General features: G+C 44.0%; 1 protein-coding gene across 1 annotated transcript in view; it reads left to right on the top strand.

Annotated features, from left to right (window-relative positions):
- The window catches only part of LOC121578326 (dnaJ homolog subfamily C member 16), a 29895-nt gene extending 9992 nt beyond the window's left edge, over positions 1–19903 (top strand). The window contains exons 7-16 of the mRNA XM_041892637.2: positions 2099–2203; positions 2285–2443; positions 2590–2720; positions 4696–4873; positions 4998–5180; positions 7931–8007; positions 17542–17622; positions 18139–18231; positions 18348–18518; positions 18788–19903. Of these exons, the coding sequence (XP_041748571.2) occupies positions 2099–2203; positions 2285–2443; positions 2590–2720; positions 4696–4873; positions 4998–5180; positions 7931–8007; positions 17542–17622; positions 18139–18231; positions 18348–18518; positions 18788–19358 (1749 nt within the window). The 3' untranslated portion in view covers positions 19359–19903. The remainder of the gene's footprint in view (positions 1–2098; positions 2204–2284; positions 2444–2589; positions 2721–4695; positions 4874–4997; positions 5181–7930; positions 8008–17541; positions 17623–18138; positions 18232–18347; positions 18519–18787) is intronic.
- The last annotated feature ends 112 nt before the right edge of the window (positions 19904–20015 follow it).

The following is a 20015-nucleotide window of genomic DNA, read 5'->3' as shown; positions in this document are numbered from 1 at the left end:
GCTGTGCTTCCCTTTGTAGTCTGTAATAGTTTTCAAGCCCTGCCACATCCGATGAGCATCAGAGCCGGTGTAGTACGATTCAATCTTAGTCCTGTATTGACTCTTTGCCTGTTTGATGGTTCGTCGGAGGGCATAGCGGGATTTCTTATAAGCGTCCGGGTTAGAGTCCCGCTCCTTGAAAGCGGCAGCTCTACCCTTTAGCTCAGTGCGGATGTTTCCTGTAATCCATGGCTTCTGGTTGGGGTATGTACGTACGGTCACTGTGGGGACGACATCATCGATGCACTTATTGATGAAGCCAGTGACTGATGTGGTGTACTCTTCAATGCTATCTGAAGAATCCCTGAATACTTTATTCATATATTGTGTATAATTGCTACAATTACTCAGTATCTGTAATACGTATTGTAGGTTTCCATTTTTGCACTGCATGTCAAATCAAATCAAATCAAATTTTATTGGTCACATGCGCCGAATACAACAGGTGCAGACATTACAGTGAAATGCTTACTTACAGCCCTTAACCAACAGTGCATTTATTTTAAACAAAAAAAGTAAGGATAAAACAACAACAAAAAAGTGTTGAGAAAAAAAGAGCAGAAGTAAAAATAAAGTGACAGTAGGGAGGCTATATATACAGGGGGGTACCGTTGCAGAGTCAATGTGCGGGGGCACCGGCTAGTTGAGGTAGTTGAGGTAGTATGTACATGTGGGTAGAGTTAAAGTGACTATGCATAAATACTTAGCAGAGTAGCAGCAGCGTAAAATATGATAACATATACAGTGATGTGATAACATATAAAAAATGTGATAACATATACAGTGCATTCGGAAAGTATTCAGATGCCTTGACTTTTTCCACAATTTGGAACATTGAGAGACTTGTCCCGAAGCTACTCCTGCGTTGTCTTGGTTGTGTGCTTAATTGTCCTGTTGGAAGGTGAACCTTCGTCCCAATCTGAGGTCCTGAGCGCTCTGGAGCAGGTTTTCATTAAGGATCTCTGTACTTTGCTCCATTCATCTTTCCCTCGATCCTGACTAGTCTCCCAGTCCCTGCCGCTGAAAAACATCTCCACAGCATGATGCTGCCACCACCATGCTTCACCGTAGGGATGGTGCCAGGTTCCCTCCAGACGTGATGCTTGGCATTCAGGCCAAAGAGTTCAATCTTGTTTTCATTAGACAAGAGAATCTTGTTTCTTATGGTCTGAGAGTCTTTAGGTGCCTTTTGGCAAACTCCAAGCGGGCTGTCATGCGCCTTTTACGGAGGAGTGGCTTCCGTCTGGCCACTCTACCATAAAGGCCTGATTGGTGGAGTGCTGCAGAGATGGTTGTCCTTCTGGAAAGTTCTCCGATCACAACAAAGGAACTCTGGAGCTCTGTCAAAGTGACCACCGGGTTCTTGGTCACCTCCCTGACCAAGGCCCTTCTCCCCCGATTGCTCAGTTTGGCCGGGCGGCCAGCTCTAGAAAGAGTCTTGGTGGTTCCAAACTTCTTCCATTTTAAGAATTATGGAGGCCACTGTGTTCTTGGGGACCTTCAATGCTGCAGACATTTTGTTTGTACCCTTCCCCAGATCTGTGCCTCCACACAATCCTGTCTCGGAGCTCTACGGATAATTCCTTCGACCTCATGGCTTGGTTTTTGCTCTGTCATGCACTGCCAACTTTGGGAGCTTATATAGACAGGTGTGTGCCTTTTGAAAATCATGTCCAATCAATTGAATTTACCACAGGTGGACTTCAATCAAGTTTTAGAAACCTCTCAAGGATGATCAATGGAAACAGGGTGCACCTGAGCTCAATTTCGAGTCGCATAGCAAAGGGTCTGAATACTTATGTAAATAAGGTATTTCAGTTTTTTGTGCCAAAAAAATCTAAACCTGTTTTCGCTTTGTCGTTATGGGGTATTGTGTGTAGATTAATGATCATTGTTATTTATTTAATCAATTTTAGAATAAGGTTGTAACGTAACAAAATGTGGAAAAAGTAAGGGGTCTGAATACTTTCCGAAGGCATTGTTTGAATATATAAAGCATGTTAATCTCTCCTGAACTTGATCAGTTGTTCAAATGATCTTGTTTTATTTTCTTTGTTAGGTAACAGATAAGAACTATGAGTCCTTCCTGGGCAGCTGGCATGTTGAGAACAATCCCAGTTTGTTGCTGTTTGACCAAGTGCCTACAGTGCCCCTGCTCTACAAGGTAACACACACACTGAGTGTGTCTGTGGAAAATGGCTATCTATCTAGTCATCAGTCTAACAGCTTACCCTTCTCTCTCCAGCTCACAGCGTTTGCCTTTAAGGACTATGTGCGGTTTGGTTACGTGGACCAGGGACTGACAGAGACATCCAGACTACTGCATCAGTTCAACATCAACAGCTACGCTCCCACAATGCTGCTGTTCAAGGAGAACACTGAGAAACCTGCTGATATTATACAGGTAAACTCATGGACCAGTATTAAAATAGTTGCATGCACTGGATCTGGATGATTTATTCTGTTTTGGTGTCAGAGATGAATGGGTCACAACCACAAGACTGCCAGTTGAATACCTGATCATTGTTCTCGCTCTTCCCCCCCCCCCAGGCTAAAGGGATGAAGAGACAGATCATGGAGGAGTTTGTTTCCAACAACAAGTACCTGTGTGTCCCTCGGTTGGTCAACCAGCGTCTGTTCGATGAGCTCTGCCCCATCAAGCAGTTCCACCGACGCAGGAAGTAAGAACCAACTAAATCCGGCCTCTGTTGTTAAAGGTTAAATGCAGCCGTTTCTATCTCAATATCAAATCGTTTATGGGTAATAATTAAGTACCTTAATGTGATTTCAATTGAAATGGTCAAAAAATAAACAAAAATAGCTTTTTAGCAAAGATACATTTCTCAATCAATAATTTTGCGAGGGCTATCTGGGAGTGGTCTGAGTGGGGAGGGGGGAACTGAAAACTAGCTGTTATTGGCAGAGATGTTTGGAACTCTCTTTCTTATTGGTCTATTAACTAATTTACCGCCTAGTGATGTCACCAGGCAGGCCAAAACTCCATCCCTTCAAAACAGGGATTTCAGGTGGTATTTTCAAACAGCTCTTACACTGAAAGGGCATAATCATCATTTTTCAAATTTCACAGTATTATTCCAACCTCATAATGTGGAAATATACACAGTGGCCAGTTTATTAGGTATACCACCCTGTTCACGAAAATTGTTAGCTCCTAGAAACAGTGAGTCACATGGCCGTGGCTTGCTATATAAAGCAGGCAGACGGGCATCGAGGCATTCAGTTACTGGTCGATTGAACGTTAGAATGGGCAAAACAAGTGACCTAAGCGAATTTGAGCGTGGTATGATCGTCGGTGCCAGGCGCGCCGGTTGTAGTATCTCAGAAACGGCCAGCCTCCTGGGTGTTTAATGCACAACAGTGTCTAGGGTTTACAGAGAATGGTGCGACAAACAAAAAACATCCAGTCAGCGGCGGGCCTGTGGGCGAAAACCGCTTGTTGATGAGGGGTGGAAGAATGGCAAGAATCATGCAAGCTAACAGGCGGGCCACAAACAGGCAAATAACGGCGCAGTACAACAGTGATGTGCAGAAAGGCATTTCGGAACGCACAACTCGTCGGTCCTTGTCAGGGATGAGCTATTGCAGGACACGACCACACCGGGTTCCACTCCTATCAGCTAAAATCAAGAAGAAGCGGCTCTAGTGGGCACGCGATTACCAACACTGGACAACTGAGGAGTGGAAAAACATTGCCTGGTTTGACAAATCCCGGTTCCTGTCGCGTCATGCTGATGGCAGAGTCAGGATTTGGTGTAAGCAGCATGAGTCCATGGCCCCATCCTGCCTGGTGTCAATGGTGTAATGGTGTGGGGAATGTTTTTGTGGCACATGTTCGGTCCCTTGATCACAATTGAGCAACGTTTGAACGCCACACCTTGTAGAATCCGTGCCCTGACGAATTCAGGCTGTTCTGGAGGCAAAGAGAGGTCCGACCCGGTACTAGATGGGTATACCTAATAAATTGGCGGCTGATTATATAAAACACAAGAAAATCACGTTTATGACTGCACTGGGCTTTAATATCCACACTAGTACCACTTAGAATGAACTCATGTTTTGGGCATGTGTTCTAAGTGGTATGCTAATGTGGGCAGCGCTCCAGTCTTCCCAGCCTCTGTCCTAGGTCATTTTTATTGCAGTCTCACTGTGCACTGCACGTATCAGAAGATTTCTACATAACTTTTATGTGGTTCCTGAGATGTTAAACACTTGTCTACGTGTTATGAGATCTGATCATCTTTGCAGTGTGACTGCAATAAAGACTCGGATATACTGTATGTCTGCGTCAGGATAATCCTAAAAATGAAGTATTGTATTGGCATGCATTCTGAGTTCTAAGTGGTATGCTAGTGTGGTTATTGGAACAAAGCCCTAGGATAAAGCAGAAAGACACGTTTCTGATCTTTAAGGACAATAAAGTAATAATCATCTTCTCTCTCTCTCTCGTTCTCTCTCGTTCTCTCTCGTTCTCTCTCGTTCTCTCTCGTTCTCTCTCTCTCTCTCTCTCTCTTTCTCTTTCTCTTTCTCTTTCTCTTTCTCTTTCTCTTTCTCTTTCTCTTTCTCTTTCTCTTTCTCTTTCTCTTTCTCTTTCTCTTTCTCTTTCTCTTTCTCTCTTTCTCTCTCTCTCTCTCTCAGGTACTGTGTGCTGCTGATCACTGGTGAGGAGCCAGGGTTTGTCCCTGGTAACCAGGCCTTCCTGACCTTCGCCTCGTCCAACACTAAAGACGTGCTGCGCTTCACATATGTCTACCAGAGACAGCAACAACCACTGTGTCAGGCACTGCTCCACAACCAGGCCCCACTGTTCGCACAGGTTAGCAACAAACACATACAATACACACACACACACACACACACACACAAACGGGCAATAAGGTATATTGTATTGTACAGTACACACACATTATGCGCTCATGTGTTTGATTGCACCATGATAGGTGGTGATACTGGAGAGGCGGAGCCCTGGAGGTAAGGTAGTGTATCGGTCTGTGATTGGTGGATGGAACGGCAGTGACGATGATAAGACCCGCCTCCACGAGCAGCTGGAGCTCCTGCAGAGAGACCCCTCCTACCTGAGCTATGACGCCACGCTACCTGAACTAAACAACGAATTGGCCCCCGTGAGTCACACGCTCACTCACTCACACACCTGGTACACGCACACCTACCTACAGTGGGGAAAAAAAGTATTTAGTCAGCCACCAATTGTGCAAGTTCTCCCACTTAAAAAGATGAGAGAGGCCTGTAATTTTCATCATAGGTACACGTCAACTATGACAGACAAAATGAGAAAAAAAAATCCCATTGTAGGATTTTTAATGAATTTATTTGCAAATTATGGTGGAAAATAAGTATTTGGTCAAAAACAAAAGTTTCTCAATACTTTGTTATATACCCTTTGTTGGCAATGACACAGGTCAAACGTTTTCTGTAAGTCTTCACAAGGTTTTCACACACTGTTGCTGGTATTTTGGCCCATTCCTCCATGCAGATCTCCTCTAGAGCAGTGATGTTTTGGGGCTGTTGCTGGGCAACACGGACTTTCAACTCCCTCCAAAGATTTTCTATGGGGTTGAGATCTGGAGACTGGCTAGGCCACTCCAGGACCTTGAAATGCTTCTTACGAAGCCACTCCTTCGTTGCCCGGGCGGTGTGTTTGGGATCATTGTCATGCTGAAAGACCCAGCCACGTTTCATCTTCAATGCCCTTGCTGATGGAAGGAGGTTTTCACTCAAAATCTCACGATACGTGGCCCCATTCATTCTTTCCTTTACACGGATCAGTCATCCTGGTCCCTTTGCAGAAAAACAGCCCCAAAGCATGATGTTTCCACCCCCATGCTTCACAGTAGGTATGGTGTTCTTTGGATGCAACTCAGCATTCTTTGTCCTCCAAACACGACGAGTTGAGTTTTTACCAAAAAGTTCTATTTTGGTTTCATCTGACCATATGACATTCTCCCAATCCTCTTCTGGATCATCCAAATGCACTCTAGCAAACTTCAGACGGGCCTGGACATGTACTGGCTTAAGCAGGGGGACACGTCTGGCACTGCAGGATTTGAGTCCCTGGCGGCGTAGTGTGTTACTGATGGTAGGCTTTGTTACTTTGGTCCCAGCTCTCTGCAGGTCATTCACTAGGTCCCCCCGTGTGGTTCTGGGATTTTTGCTCACCGTTCTTGTGATCATTTTGACCCCACGGGGTGAGATCTTGCGTGGAGCCCCAGATCGAGGGAGATTATAAGTGGTCTTGTATGTCTTCCATTTCCTAATAATTGCTCCCACAGTTGATTTCTTCAAACCAAGCTGCTTACCTATTGCAGATTCAGTCTTCCCAGCCTGGTGCAGGTCTACAATTTTGTTTCTGGTGTCCTTTGACAGCTCTTTGGTCTTGGCCATAGTGGAGTTTGGAGTGTGACTGTTTGAGGTTGTAGACAGGTGTCTTTTATACTGATAACAAGTTCAAACAGGTGCCATTAATACAGGTAACGAGTGGAGGACAGAGGAGCCTCTTAAAGAAGAAGTTACAGGTCTGTGAGAGCCAGAAATCTTGCTTGTTTGTAGGTGACCAAATACTTATTCTCCACCATAATTTGCAAATAAATTCATAAAAAACCTACAATGTGATTTTCTGGATTTTTTTTCCTCAATTTGTCTGTCATAGTTGACGTGTACCTATGATGAAAATTACAGGCCTCTTTCATCTTTTTAAGTGGGAGAACTTGCACAAAAGACTCCTGAACAGCTAATCATGGCTACCCGGACTATTTGCACTGCCCCCCCACCCCATCCTTTTTACGCTGCTGCTACTCTGTTAAGTATTTATGCATAGTCACTTTAACTCTACCCACATGTACATATTACCTCAACTACCTCAACTAGCCGGTGCCCCCGCACATTGACTCTGCAACGGTACCCCCCTGTATATATAGCCTCCCTACTGTCACTTTATTTTACTGTATATATAGCCTCCCTACTGTCACTTTATTTTACTTCTGCTCTTTTTTTCTCAACACTTTTTTTGTTGTTTTATTCTTACTTTTTTTGTTTAAAATAAATGCACTGTTGGTTACGGGCTGTAAGTAAGCATTTCACTGCAATGTCTGCACCTGTTGTATTCGGCGCATGTGACCAATAAAATTTGATTTGATTTGACTAAATACTTTTTTTCCCCACTGTACCTGAGCTACAGGTAACTGCCAAAATAAAGGAAACACCAACATAAATTGTCTTAATAGGGCGTTTGGCCACTACGAGCCAGAACAGCTTCAATGCACCTTGGCATAGATGCTACAAGTGTCTGAAACTTTATTGGAGGGATGCGACACCCATTCTTCCACGAGAAATTCCATAATTTTGTGTTTTTGTTGATTAAGGTAGAAAACACTGTCTCAGGCGCCGCTCCAGAATCTCCCATAAGTGTTCAATTGGGTTGAGATCTGGTGACTGAGACGGCCATGGCATATGGTTTACATAGTTTTCATGCTCATCAAACCATTCAGTGACCTCGTGCCCTGTGGATGGGGGCATTGTCATCCTATGGGGGCATAGCCATGGTAGGCAAAATAATGGCCTGCCCAGCATTTTTATACATGACCCTAATAATGATGGATGTTAATTGCCTAATTAACTCAGGAACCACACCTGTGTCGAAGCACCTGCTTTCAATATACTGTATACCTCATTTACTCAAGTATTTTCATTATTTTGGCAGTTACCTGTATGATGCTACACTACATGAACTAAACAACGAACTGTCCCCCGTGAGTCACAGACACATACACACCTGGTGAACACACACCTACCTCTCTGAGCTATGACAGCACTACCTGAACTAAACATCAATTTCTCTCTTCTTCCCCAACTCTAGATGTTTCTGATTCAGTGGATGAATGCAGCTTATGATTACTTCCTTCAAATCTATGACGACCTTCTCTTCTCCAACTGGTAAGATAATGCCGTATTTTATCCGTTTTCAATTGGGATAGGTCAGCGGTTCCCAAAACTAGGGGTTGTGACCCCATGTGGGGTCGCCTGATATGAAAATGGGGTCACGGGAGAATTTCCAAAAGCCTGGTGGAATTTAATTTTTTGTAAATAACATAATATCGTCTATGTATCTCAATCATTGTAATGTGGTTAACCTTAGAAATCCAAATTAAAATGATTTAAAATCTAAAAGATATAATTCAACCAATGAATTAGATTGTGGGAAAAGGCGGCACTTGACCGTTGCACATGAATCATCCCCACAGTGAATGGCTAGGCTACGCTGCTGCAAAATTGACTGTTTTCTTAGACCACCATCCTCATTTAGTTCGGTGGCTACTACATTAAGTGAAGCCGAGGCAACTCACCAGCAAAAAAAGCAGAAATTGTGCTAGAAAATACGACTAAACCTACCTCACTAGCATAATTGAAAAAAGTTAGGAAAAGCCAAAATGCCTCGTGTGGAAATGTCCTCTCACGGGAAAGCATGCAGCCCAATAAGCTTAAACGGCCCCTTGACACCACGCACAAGGAACATGCCAACAAATCCAAGGCTTTTTTTTCGAAAGAAGGCTATTTGAACTAAATAAGCAACATGTACAATTCATGACTGTCTGAGAGAGCCCAGAAAGCATCATTTGAGGTTAGCTATCGCGTTGCACAGGCAATGAAACAACACACTATTGAAGAGATTTTGATATTACCGGACACAATTGAGATGGTGAAAACAATGTGTGGGGATGCACAGAAACTCATATCAATACCTTTGTCAGATAACACTGAAACAAAGAATTGAAGCTTTTGCTAGCAATCAACAGGAAACTCTGACTGAACAACTCAAACTCAAACTCCCCAGCTTATGCTCTCCAAATGGACGAGATGCCCATGCATTGACATTTGTTGGCTACTTGTCGGGGGATGCAATTCACGAGGACGTATGGTTCTGTCTCATGATTCCCAATCATCAAGCTGCACAGGGGACGTTCAGTGTGCTGCATGGCTAAATTGACGAAAAACATCTATGGCGGGACAGTGGGCAGGACTCTGCACTCTAGTGATGAATGTGTCTCCCTCTGCCATATGGGAAGCATTGTATGATACACCGAGAGCAGCTGGCGGCAAAAGAGCTGAGCGCAGAAGTCGGAGATATACTGCAGCAGGTAACTTCGATTGTAAACTATATCAAACCACACCATTGCAAAACTGTGTGGAGACATGGGATCAGAGCATGACAATGAGCTATTTCACACCGAGGCTCGGTGGTTATCGAGGGGAAGAGTTTTGGAAATATTTTTCGAATTGAGTGCGGAACTGTTGTCATTCAAAATGGATGCAAAAAAAGTACAAAAATACTTGATTTTCTATGCGATTTCCTTGCCTATGTAACAGACCGACAACTGAAACTGATCGCTAACATGCAGGGGAAATACAAAAACATTCTACAGATGAGTGACCGAATCAGTGGATTCAGAAGAAAGATTTCTAATTGGCTAGAGTCTTTCAAAAGTGAACCATGCCCTCTTCCCTCGGCTGTGCAAGTTTCTAACAGACATCAGCATCAGCGAGTGTCCCACACGAGGGATGACTGCTCACTTCCAACACTTGGAAGAGCACTTTGGGACCTACTTTCCCAGACTTGGACATGGCAAAGTTTGATTGGTTGCGAAATCCGTTTGACTGTGATCCTGGCTCAGTTGACATGCCGGCAAGTAAAATCGAACTGCTGAACAAGATGTCATGTGACCGAATGCTGCAGACTATGCATTCATGGGTCACTACGGAGGAGTTTTGGTTCCTGACGCAAAAGGGAATACCCTGCCGTCTCCCTCCGAGCATTAAACTCATGGTACCTTCGCCAGCTCATATATGTGAAGCTGGACTCAGTGTTTTCATCTGCATTAAAACCAAATATTGATCCAGGTTGGATGTGGCCGCAGAGATGAGGTGCCAACCACTCCCCTGACTTTGAGAATCTCTGACACTACATGCATCAAGCACACCTATCTCATTAGTGGTGGTGAGATAAGAGACAATCAGAAATTAAAAACTAATTTGTAATTGACTGTCATAGCTAGGTCTGTTGTGGTGACCATATTACCGCCACACCAGCAGTCATGAGTCATGACTGCAGTAAAATTCCACGTGACCGTTGAGTCACGGTAATATTTTCTACTGAGGACATGCGTTGGTAGTACCCTAAAGTCGCTAATGACTTGGTACTCAGGGCTCAATTGTCCCTCTAACATAAATGCAATCGAAAATCACATCAAACACTTATCATCAGAAGTTCAAAAGCAGGTTGAAACAGTGTTAAACATGATCGTTGCAGATGTTTCAAAGCCTAACACAACTAAATGGATAACGCTGTCTAAGGTGATGATTAATTCAAAACACCCATACTTATGAGCCCAAGCCTGAAAAAAAAAAAAACTGAATTAAAATTATGATTGTGCTCAGGCCCAGCGCCACGAGTGTGCAAAAGGGGGCAATGCCCCCTTAGTTGGAATATTGTGCCCCCTCAGTTTTGTATCCCTATTCTGTCCCACAATCTGCCCCCTCCGTCATGCCCAACCGATTTGTTGTGTATGCTTCATTCATGCAACTCCCTTGCATGCATCATACGTCACAGAGGCCAAAGCCGCTGGGCCGACGCTAATCACAGAGGCCAAGGCCGCCGAGCCCAGCAGCAAAGGCACCTGCGCAACCATCATGCGGCCTGGTGACATAGGAGGTAACCAACCCGAGGAGGGACCTGCAGCCGCCAAGACCGAACCTAGCAGCAGCACCGCCAGTATATTACAAGTGCCGACGACCTCGGTGATAAGGAGCCAGCGCAGGTTTGTCTGGGGAAATACCCAACCCGCCTGTACTGTGGGAGGAAACGGGCATTTTGTAGCACGTGGTTCAAAGGCAGAGAGTGACTGGAGTATTCCTGCCAGGCAGATGCAGTTTGATGAGTTATGGGAGAAATACAAGCACACGGACATCCCTGCTCCAAGCAAACGGCAAAGAGTAGTGAGTAGTAATCTGAACAACAATGGGCCAGCAAGAAGAGGATAATGAGAGGGAGTGCCAAATACTGTTTTTCAGCACTCTGGATTCTGTACTGGGAGAAATGTCAGCAAGATTTAACGAACGAAACAGACAACTTGTTAAGGCCCTGTGTGCCTTGCACCCAGAGAATGAAACTGAGTTTACTGTCGCACGGCAGATTCTACAGACTGAAATCGCCCGATCTGGAGAAGAGAAATGGACAACGCAGAGCATTTAGGATAGATACTAACAGCAATGTCTACTGTGATGATGGCATTGAAGCTGGGATTAACATTTGGAGCATCCACAGCAATTTGTAAGAACTCTTTTTCAACATTGAAAAACGTATTCAGTGAGCACAGGCGGAGCATGTTGCACAGGAGGAAAGCGCAGCTGATTCAACTGGCATTTGAGAGGGATTTTACAAGCAAATTCCGTGGGGAGTGGAACGAGAGACTGCTGAGGAGGTTCAACACAGCATCAAGGCGGCTGCAACTCTTTTGAATCTTGGTAAGAACAGGCAGCCTGGCTGGGCTTGTATTATTTTGTTATTTGCTAGCTTTTGGAAATGCGTGGCAAATGTCAGAAATAGGCGTAGACGTGATTTTCTTTATTGGCGTTGCTGCCAAGTCTACTGCTTGATTTCTATGATTGGATTGGAAATGTTTGGTTTATATTATAATCGGATTGTTTTTAATGTTTTCTATGGTAGAAGGTGCTTTGCATTACATTGATGAGGGTGGGCAGACCTTGACCAATAGTTGAGTAACGATGTAACTATAGTGTTGTCATAAACAACTCATTGCTATGGAATACTAATTTATCTGTTATCGTACGCAGCGTAGTACCGCACTCTTGTGGGAAGAGAGCTTGCGTCCAAGCTGCATTGTACCGATAAGTCGTGGTAGTGCATTGTACATTATTGTTTGCTTTCCGCGATTGGAAATGCATTGTATTGGTATGGTAAAGTGTTGTTACGGTAATTAGCAACTGTTTTGCATTGGATTGATGGGTATTGTGCATGTAGCTTTGTAGCGTTGTCATAACTTGCAATTTCTCGAGCCGGTTATGAATTGTCCATGTTTGTAAAGCGATGCAGTACAGTAGCCTGTATTCTTGCGGCAAGACAGCCGTGGGTGGCTGCAAATACATTGTGTGTAATTGTACTATCGATTATTAACCATCCTGTGTTATCAGCAAGGGAAATTGTTGTGCCCCTTAGTCATTTCTGATGCCCCCTTGCCAAGTTAATCCTGCCGCCGGGCCTGATTGTGCTGTTATACATAGCCTACCACATATTACGCAGAGCAGAAAAACATACAGCAAAACTGATTTTAAGATTGGTACATAATTGGTCTAGCCTATACTCCAAAATTAAACAAATTTGAATAATCCCTTTTGAGTGTGCTGTATTATTATGCTAAATTTATATCCACGAGTCTGGGAGAGAACGTATAGCCCTAGGGGATGCTGTTGGTTCATTGATTGTGCAAGGGGGTTTACAATTATCGTGCATTTGTATATGGTTTTGAATAGCCTAGTAATAGGGATTTTTATTTTATTTTCATAATCAATAGGCTGACACATTACCTTTTTAGCTACAGAATATCTCACCACCATGCATTTCCATCTCCTCTCTTTTATTATTTTCTCAAGCGCGCAGAGAGGCTGTCAACAGTTTAGTGAAATATGTTTTATTGTGAAAACGTGTTACTATCGATGTTCCTGAACAGATTTTACTTGGTTTCCCAAATTAAGCACTGGGTAGCTACAGTAACAAGGTTTGAGAGCCCATGGCATACAGAGTTTGGGCGGAATATCACCTGTCGCGCAGCGAGAGCATGCTCCTCAAAGTGGTTAATGCATGGAGTGAAATAAGTGTCGTTTTATATGTATTTCTCAGCTGCTCATACTATGTACAGCTCAGCTATAAAACCGAAGTAGCCTATCGGGCATAATTAAAAACTGACCGGCTGGAAAGCGCGCGGCCTCCATTCGCTATTTGAGTGCATACAGATGACGTCTGTTTTCCCCTGTTCCTGCCCATTTGATAATGGGCCATTTCTAAATCGAAACTAATTTGACATATTCGAAAAGACAAGATTCAATAGAGAATAGTCTGATGGGTGAAAATGTCATCACTTGATGAGAGAACTGCTGTGCAGCCTGAGGCAAGGAATAGAGCGCAATCTATTTTCCGGACTTTCTAAAATCAATAGCCTATAGTCGCATCATGTAGCCCGTATATGGTGTGATATCTAAGACATTCTAAGGTTTGTATCATTCACAACCAATGTTCCCTCAAAAAAATGTGGGCGCTGAGCAAATTTCAGGTCTGCTGAGCGCAAACTTCAAAGTTGTGAAAATATCTGTGCAACTTCCAGCACGTATTTGCTGTCAACACTGAGGCTGTACCCGCTTTAAGTTACAGTTTTAACAATGGCCAAGTAGGCTACTGTGGCTATTTGATCATAATTGAGTCCTACCAGAGTGGCCTACCATCAAAAACAATGGAGAAAATGCATCCCAAATTTCTTACCATGGAAATAGCTGTTCTATCGTTCAGCCTACAGCAGCAGCCAATGTGTGGTGTTCAGTGTAGGCCTACATTCCATGAGACTTTTGAAAACAACATGCAGGGTTTGACATTAACCTGTTTATCCACTTGTCCTTCAGACAAGGAGGTGACTGAAAATGTTGTTGTTTGATGCAAGAAACCACTTTACAAAATAAAATGCATTATTATTCCCATACCATTATTACAGAGAATCAGACAAATTATGCTACCCTCTGCCTATTGGCTACATAGCTTATTCAAGCCTGTCTCAAAATACAACACTGCTCCTTTAAGACAAAAAGCTCTTTACATGACTTGCTTTTCAAAGATGTCTAGAAATGTAGGAAGCAATCACTCTCCTATTGCTGACTACAAATGATCTATACCTGGGCTAATAACTCACTAACTAGCAAAGGATATGAACAAAATGTGCACACATGGGAAAAAAACGTTATGCCACACTGGTCTGTGTAGAGTACGGGCTGAGTAGTGCGCAATAGAATCCTACTCCGATGCGTTCTGCCAACAACAAAGTGTTTCGGTATGTTGCATTGAAACTGGCTAGAATTGCGTTGATTCGATCACAATTGCCACAATGAAGGGAAACATTGATAGTGTTTGGAAAACTCTAGAAAGTTGAGTGAAGTTCAATCTCGTGCTTCTCTCCATGGGCTGATATTTCTTCTGCAGCCCCTGGGAGCTGCGCTGCAGTCTCAGGGCTACTGCGCGCCCGCGCAAGCGCGCAGCTTAGAGAGAACATTGTTCACAACTAAAGTTGCAGAATAACTCTAAATCAAGCATATGGGACCTGTTTCAAATTATCACTTTTATGCACAACATAGTCACTTCATATGCGGACTTGCTTCGGAATGGGGGAAATGTCCTTTCTATTTTATTCAACTAAGTTCAATTGTATTCTTCGTACTATAAAGTCATATAAAATAATGGCACGGGACTTATAAGCATACAATGCATTCTGAAAGTTTTCACACCCCTTGACTTTTCTGACATTTTGTAACATTACAGCATTATTCTAAAAATACAAAACTATCACATTTACATATGTATTCAGACCCTTTACTCAGTACTTTGTTGAAACACCTTTGGCAGCGATTACAGCCTCGAGTCTTCTTGGGTATGACGCTACAAGCTTGGCACACCTGTATTTGTGGAGTTTCTCCCATTCCTCTCTGCAGATCCTCTCAAGCTCTGTCAGGTTGGATGGGGAGCGTCGCTGCACAGCTATTTTCAGGTCTCTCCAGAGATGTTTGATCAGGTTCAAGTCCGGGCTCTGGCTGGGCCACTCAAGGACATTCAGAGACTTGTCCCGAAGCCACTCCTGCGTTGTCTTGGCTGTGTGCTTAGGGTCGTTGTCCTGTTGGAAGGTGAACCTTGGCCCCAGTCTGAGGTCCTGAGCGCTCTGGAGAAGGTTTTCAGCGAGGATCTTTCTGTACTTTACTCTGGTCATCTTTCTCTCGATCCTGACTAGTCTCCCAGTCCCTGCCGCTGAAAAACCTCCCCACAGCATGATGCTGCCACCACCATGCTTCACCGTAGGGATGGTGCCATGTTTCCTCCAGACGTGACACTTTGCATTCAGGCCAAAGAGTTCAATCTTGGTTTCATCAGACAAGCGAATCTTGTTTCTCATGGTCTGAGAGTCCTTTAGGTGCCTTTTGGGAAACTCCAAGCGGGCTGTCATGTGCCTTTTACTGAGGAGTGGCTTCCGTCTGGCCACTCAACCATAAAGGCCTGATTGGTGGAGTGCTGCAGAGATGGTTGTCCTTCTGGAAGGTTCTCCCATCTCCACAGAGGAACTCTGGAGCTTTGTCAGATTGACCATCGGGTTCTTGGGTTCTCCCTGACCAAGGCCCTTCTCCCCCAATTGCTCAGTTTGGCCGGTCGGCCAGCTCTAGGAAGGGTCTTGGGGTTTCCAAATGTCTTCCATTTAAGAATGATGGAGGCCACTGTGTTCTTGGGGACCTTCAATGCTGCAGAAATGTTTTGGTACCCTTCCACAGATCTGTGCCTCCACACAATCCTCTCGGAGCTCTACGGACAATTCCTTAGACCTCATGGCTTAGTTTTTGCTCTGACATGCACTGTCAACTGTGGGACCTTATATAGACAGGTATGTGCCTTTCCAAATCATGTCCATTCAATTGAATTGACCACAGGTGGACTCCAATCAAGTCCTGAGTGGCGCAGTGGTCTAAGGCACTGCATCGCAGTGCTAACTGTGCCACTAGATCCTGGTTCGAATCCAGGCTCTGTCGTAGCCGGCCGCAACCGGGAGACTCATGGGCGGCGCACAATTGGCCCAGCGTCGTCCGGTGTATGGGAGGGAATTGCCGGCAGGGATGTAGCTCAGTTGATAGAGCATGGTGTTTGCAATGCCAGGGTTGTGGGTTCGATTCCCACGGGGGGCCAGTATAAAAAAATATGTATTCACTAACTGTAAGTCGCTCTGGATAAGAGCGTCTGCTAAATGACAAAAATGTAAAATGTAAAAGTTGTAGAAACATCTCAAGGATGGTTAATCGAAACAGGATGCACCGGAGTTAAATTTCGAGTCTCACTGTTTTTGTTGAATCATTATGGGGTATTTTGTGTAGATTCAGGAAAAAAAATAATGTAATCAACTTTAGAATAAGGCTGTAACGTAACAAAATGTTGAAAAAGTCTAGGGGTCTGAATACTTTCCGAATGCACTGTATCTTATCAGCTAAATGAACAAACCTATGGCATGGAGCATAGCCAGATAATATACAGTAGGCCAACTCATATTCTGTTCTTCTGAAATGCATTTTCTTCATATCATTATGTTTCTTTAGACCTGACTTAAATAAATAGTGGATTTATTGTGATGGCATATATTCAATTGATTTATTAGGCTTTTTAATTGTAGATGTTCCAAAGGCGCACATCAGTTTAGCAGCTTGTATGCGTGGAGGCCTGGAGATGCTAATCTTGTTTATGTTAAATAATGGTCAATTACAGTGAGACCGGCAGACTTTTGCATGACAGTAACTGGCTGACAAATTTTCATGACCACCACAGTCCTAGTCATAGCCGCAAAATAATAGTTTGTAATAGTGCAGGGTTCTTCAATTCCGGTCCTGGAGGGCCGAAACACCTCTGTTTTTCATCCTCTCCTTCTAATCAGGGGCTAATTCAGACCTGGGACACCAGGTGAGTGCAATTAACTACCAGGTAGAAATAAAAAACAGAAGTGTTTCGGCCCTCCAGGACTGGAATTGAAGAACCCTGTAATAGTGAGTTGAGAAGACAATCAGAAATACTGACAATGTTTTGCAGTTGACTGCCATAGCCCCAAATAAAGTTAACATTGGCTGTTAATTACATACTTTTTTTCACATGGTTGGATTTGTGAGAATTTTCAGATATCAAAATGGGGTTGTGTGACAAAAAAGTTTAGGAATCCCTGGGTTAGATTGACATAATTCTGAAACAATTTTATTAAACCTTTTGTTGGAGTTTTTTTTAGTTTTCATCGGTTTATGGTATAGAAAAATGGACAATGAAGTGGGTAGCAACACATCCGCCACGCTGATCCTCAAAACGTGGCCCCCTCAGGGGTGCGTGCTCAGTCCCCTCCTGTACTCCCTGTTCGCTCATGACTGCATGGCCAGTCATGAGCGAACATATTACCTCGACCAACCGGTGCCCCCGCACATTGACATACCCCCTGTATATAGCCTCGCTATTGTTATTTTTACTGCTGCTCTTTAATTATTTTGGGGGGGGGGGTTCTTGCTTAAAATGGCATTGTTGGTTAAGGGCTTGTAAGTAAGCATTTCACTGTTGTATGTGACAAATACAATTTGATTTGATATACTATAAATCTATCATCTAAACTTGAGTTGGTGTTTATCTTCTAGGCGAGAGATGATGCCCATCCTGTCTCTCATCTTCTCTGCTCTGTTCATCCTCTTTGGGACTGTCATCATCCAGACCTTCAGGTGAGCATGGGAGCCTCCACCTCTTAGACTCGGACTCAAAGTTAGTTTACATACCGTAGGCCTGCTAACTTGCCTAAATATTCTTAAATATGTTTTTGTTTTTTTATACAAAAAATAAGCTTTAAATGGTCATGGTCTAATTGACTCAACAACCAAAAACACATATCTAAGTTTAGCTTTCTTTTATGAACCAGAAAATCAATAGCTAACTCATTGATCCTGCTTTGTAGTATACCCCTCTGGTGTATGCTGCCACAAAAGGCTCCACAAGCCCTGCATATATTCTGTTATCAGGATTTGTTGAGACAGTGTTTACAATAGAAAAACGTAGAATCCCTTTTGTCTTTCCGAAATAAACTTGTGTAACACCTGATACTGTATATTTGTATGTTAGGAGAGTGAACTCAGACCCTTCAACATTGACTTTTCAGTCAGTGTAATTAGTCCAGTGATAATTCATGTTTTCTGATAGCAGACCGACATACAGCTGTTCTCTCACCCTTTCTTCATCACTAGTGACTCGGGTGAAGAGAAGCCTCCCCAGAAACCAAAGCCAAAGAACCCACCAAAGACTGATGAAGACTCAACTGGTAGAGCCAATACTTCCAGGTAACGATAAAAGTGTTTGTGTGTGAGAATGTGGGAGTGCATGCGCAAGGATTTTTCTCTTCAGTAACATATAACGAGTATTCACCCTCTTCTCTCCTCTCTCCCCACCCTGCCAGTCGTCCTCCTAAGAAGGACTTTGTAGAGGTGACTGAGCTGACAAACGTCACCTACATCAGTAACCTGGTCAAGCTGAGACCTGGTCACATCAACGTGGTCCTAGTCCTCACTGACGCTTCCAAGAATGCTCTGCTCAGGAAGTACGCCAAAGAGGTCTTCTCCTTCTCCGGGTAAGATGCTATACAGTGCTTATAAAGTCTCTCTTGCAAAATATATATGTTTTAATTATAAATGAGTGAGACAAACATGTATAAATAAAGGTTACATAAAATGTACTGCTTTAGAAAATACCCTCAATACCTAGTGGCAGAAATGAAATGCATTCTATGCTGTTCTATTGTATTATGCGCAAGTGATTAGTGTGTTTTTGTGCCACACCCTCTCTGTTTGTCTCTCTGTCTGTGATTGTGTCGGTCTGTCTCTCTGTGCCCACCCTCAGGACCCAGACCCTACACTTCTCCTTCCTGAATGCAGACAAGCACAACCAGTGGATGCCCTCTCTCCTGGAGTCTTGTCCTACTGCAGCCCGGGACCTGGCCCACGGAGAAGAGGAGGAGGAGGAGGGGGGAGGAGGAGAGAGGGATGAACACTCCTCTTCCTCTCCTTCCTCAGGTCGTCCCAGAGACTTCGCAGGCCATGTTCTGGCCCTCAATGGACACAAGAAGTACTTCTGTCTCTTCAGACCGGTCTTCACTGGTGACACGGACACTGGCGGAGAGAGCTCGAGCTCATCATCTTCATCATTTGACGAAGGCTCCAGGAGAAAGTCTCGGTCCAGGTCGCGGTCCAAGTCGAGCTCACGTTCGAGGTCCAGGGAGGTGGGGGGTTCGTTTGGTAGGGGAGGCAGGGGTGGTGGGCGGTCCTCCAGGGCTACCAGTCTGGAGGTGCACCATAAGCTGGACAGGCTGGGGCTGTGGATGGAGAGGCTGATGGAGGGGAATCTGCCCAGGCACAGTGTCCCTGGCTGGCCTGGGCTGGACACCACCTCCTCTAGCTCCAGCCCCCTATGATGTGTAAATGAGGTTTCTGATAAGAGCAGCTTAAACGTAGTCATTATGCAAAGCCAATTAATAATAGAGAAGATTAATATAACCCAATAAAGGATACTAGCCTGGTCCCAGATCTGTTTGTGCTGTCTTGCCAATGCCAACTTCAGGTGTGACAATGGCCATAGGAGTTGGCCAGACAGCACAAACCCATCCGGGACCAGGCTAGATACTGAAGCTCCATTTACCCTATCACAACAATCTTTTTTTACTTTAGCTTTAGGGACTATAGTAGGTGAAGCTTCAAATGCACTGATCTTGCCATTGGCTTTCATAGGAAGCTGTTAACCAAGAATTAGGGCTTGAGACAATTGACGTGTTGCACTGTAAAGCACTGACTACTGTATGCTTGGATATTTTGTTGTTGTAAATAGACAACAAGGACCCTATTACATTTTTTTCAAAAATAACACTGGCTCTTACGATTTAAAGAAAAGGGGGAAAAAAGTATATTATGGGGTACAATTCAGAGGAGGCTGGTGGGATGAGCTATAGGAGGACAGGCTCATTGTAACGGTTGGAATGGAATCAATGGAACGGAGTCAAACATTGTTTCCATGTGTTTGATGTGTTTGGTACCATTCTATTGATTCCATTCCAGCATTACAATGACCCTTTTTC

Source organism: Coregonus clupeaformis, chromosome 12 (assembly GCF_020615455.1).
Source record: "Coregonus clupeaformis isolate EN_2021a chromosome 12, ASM2061545v1, whole genome shotgun sequence".
In the NCBI taxonomy this organism is placed as follows: domain Eukaryota; kingdom Metazoa; phylum Chordata; class Actinopteri; order Salmoniformes; family Salmonidae; genus Coregonus; species Coregonus clupeaformis.
This window is presented reverse-complemented; position numbering and strand designations above follow the sequence as displayed.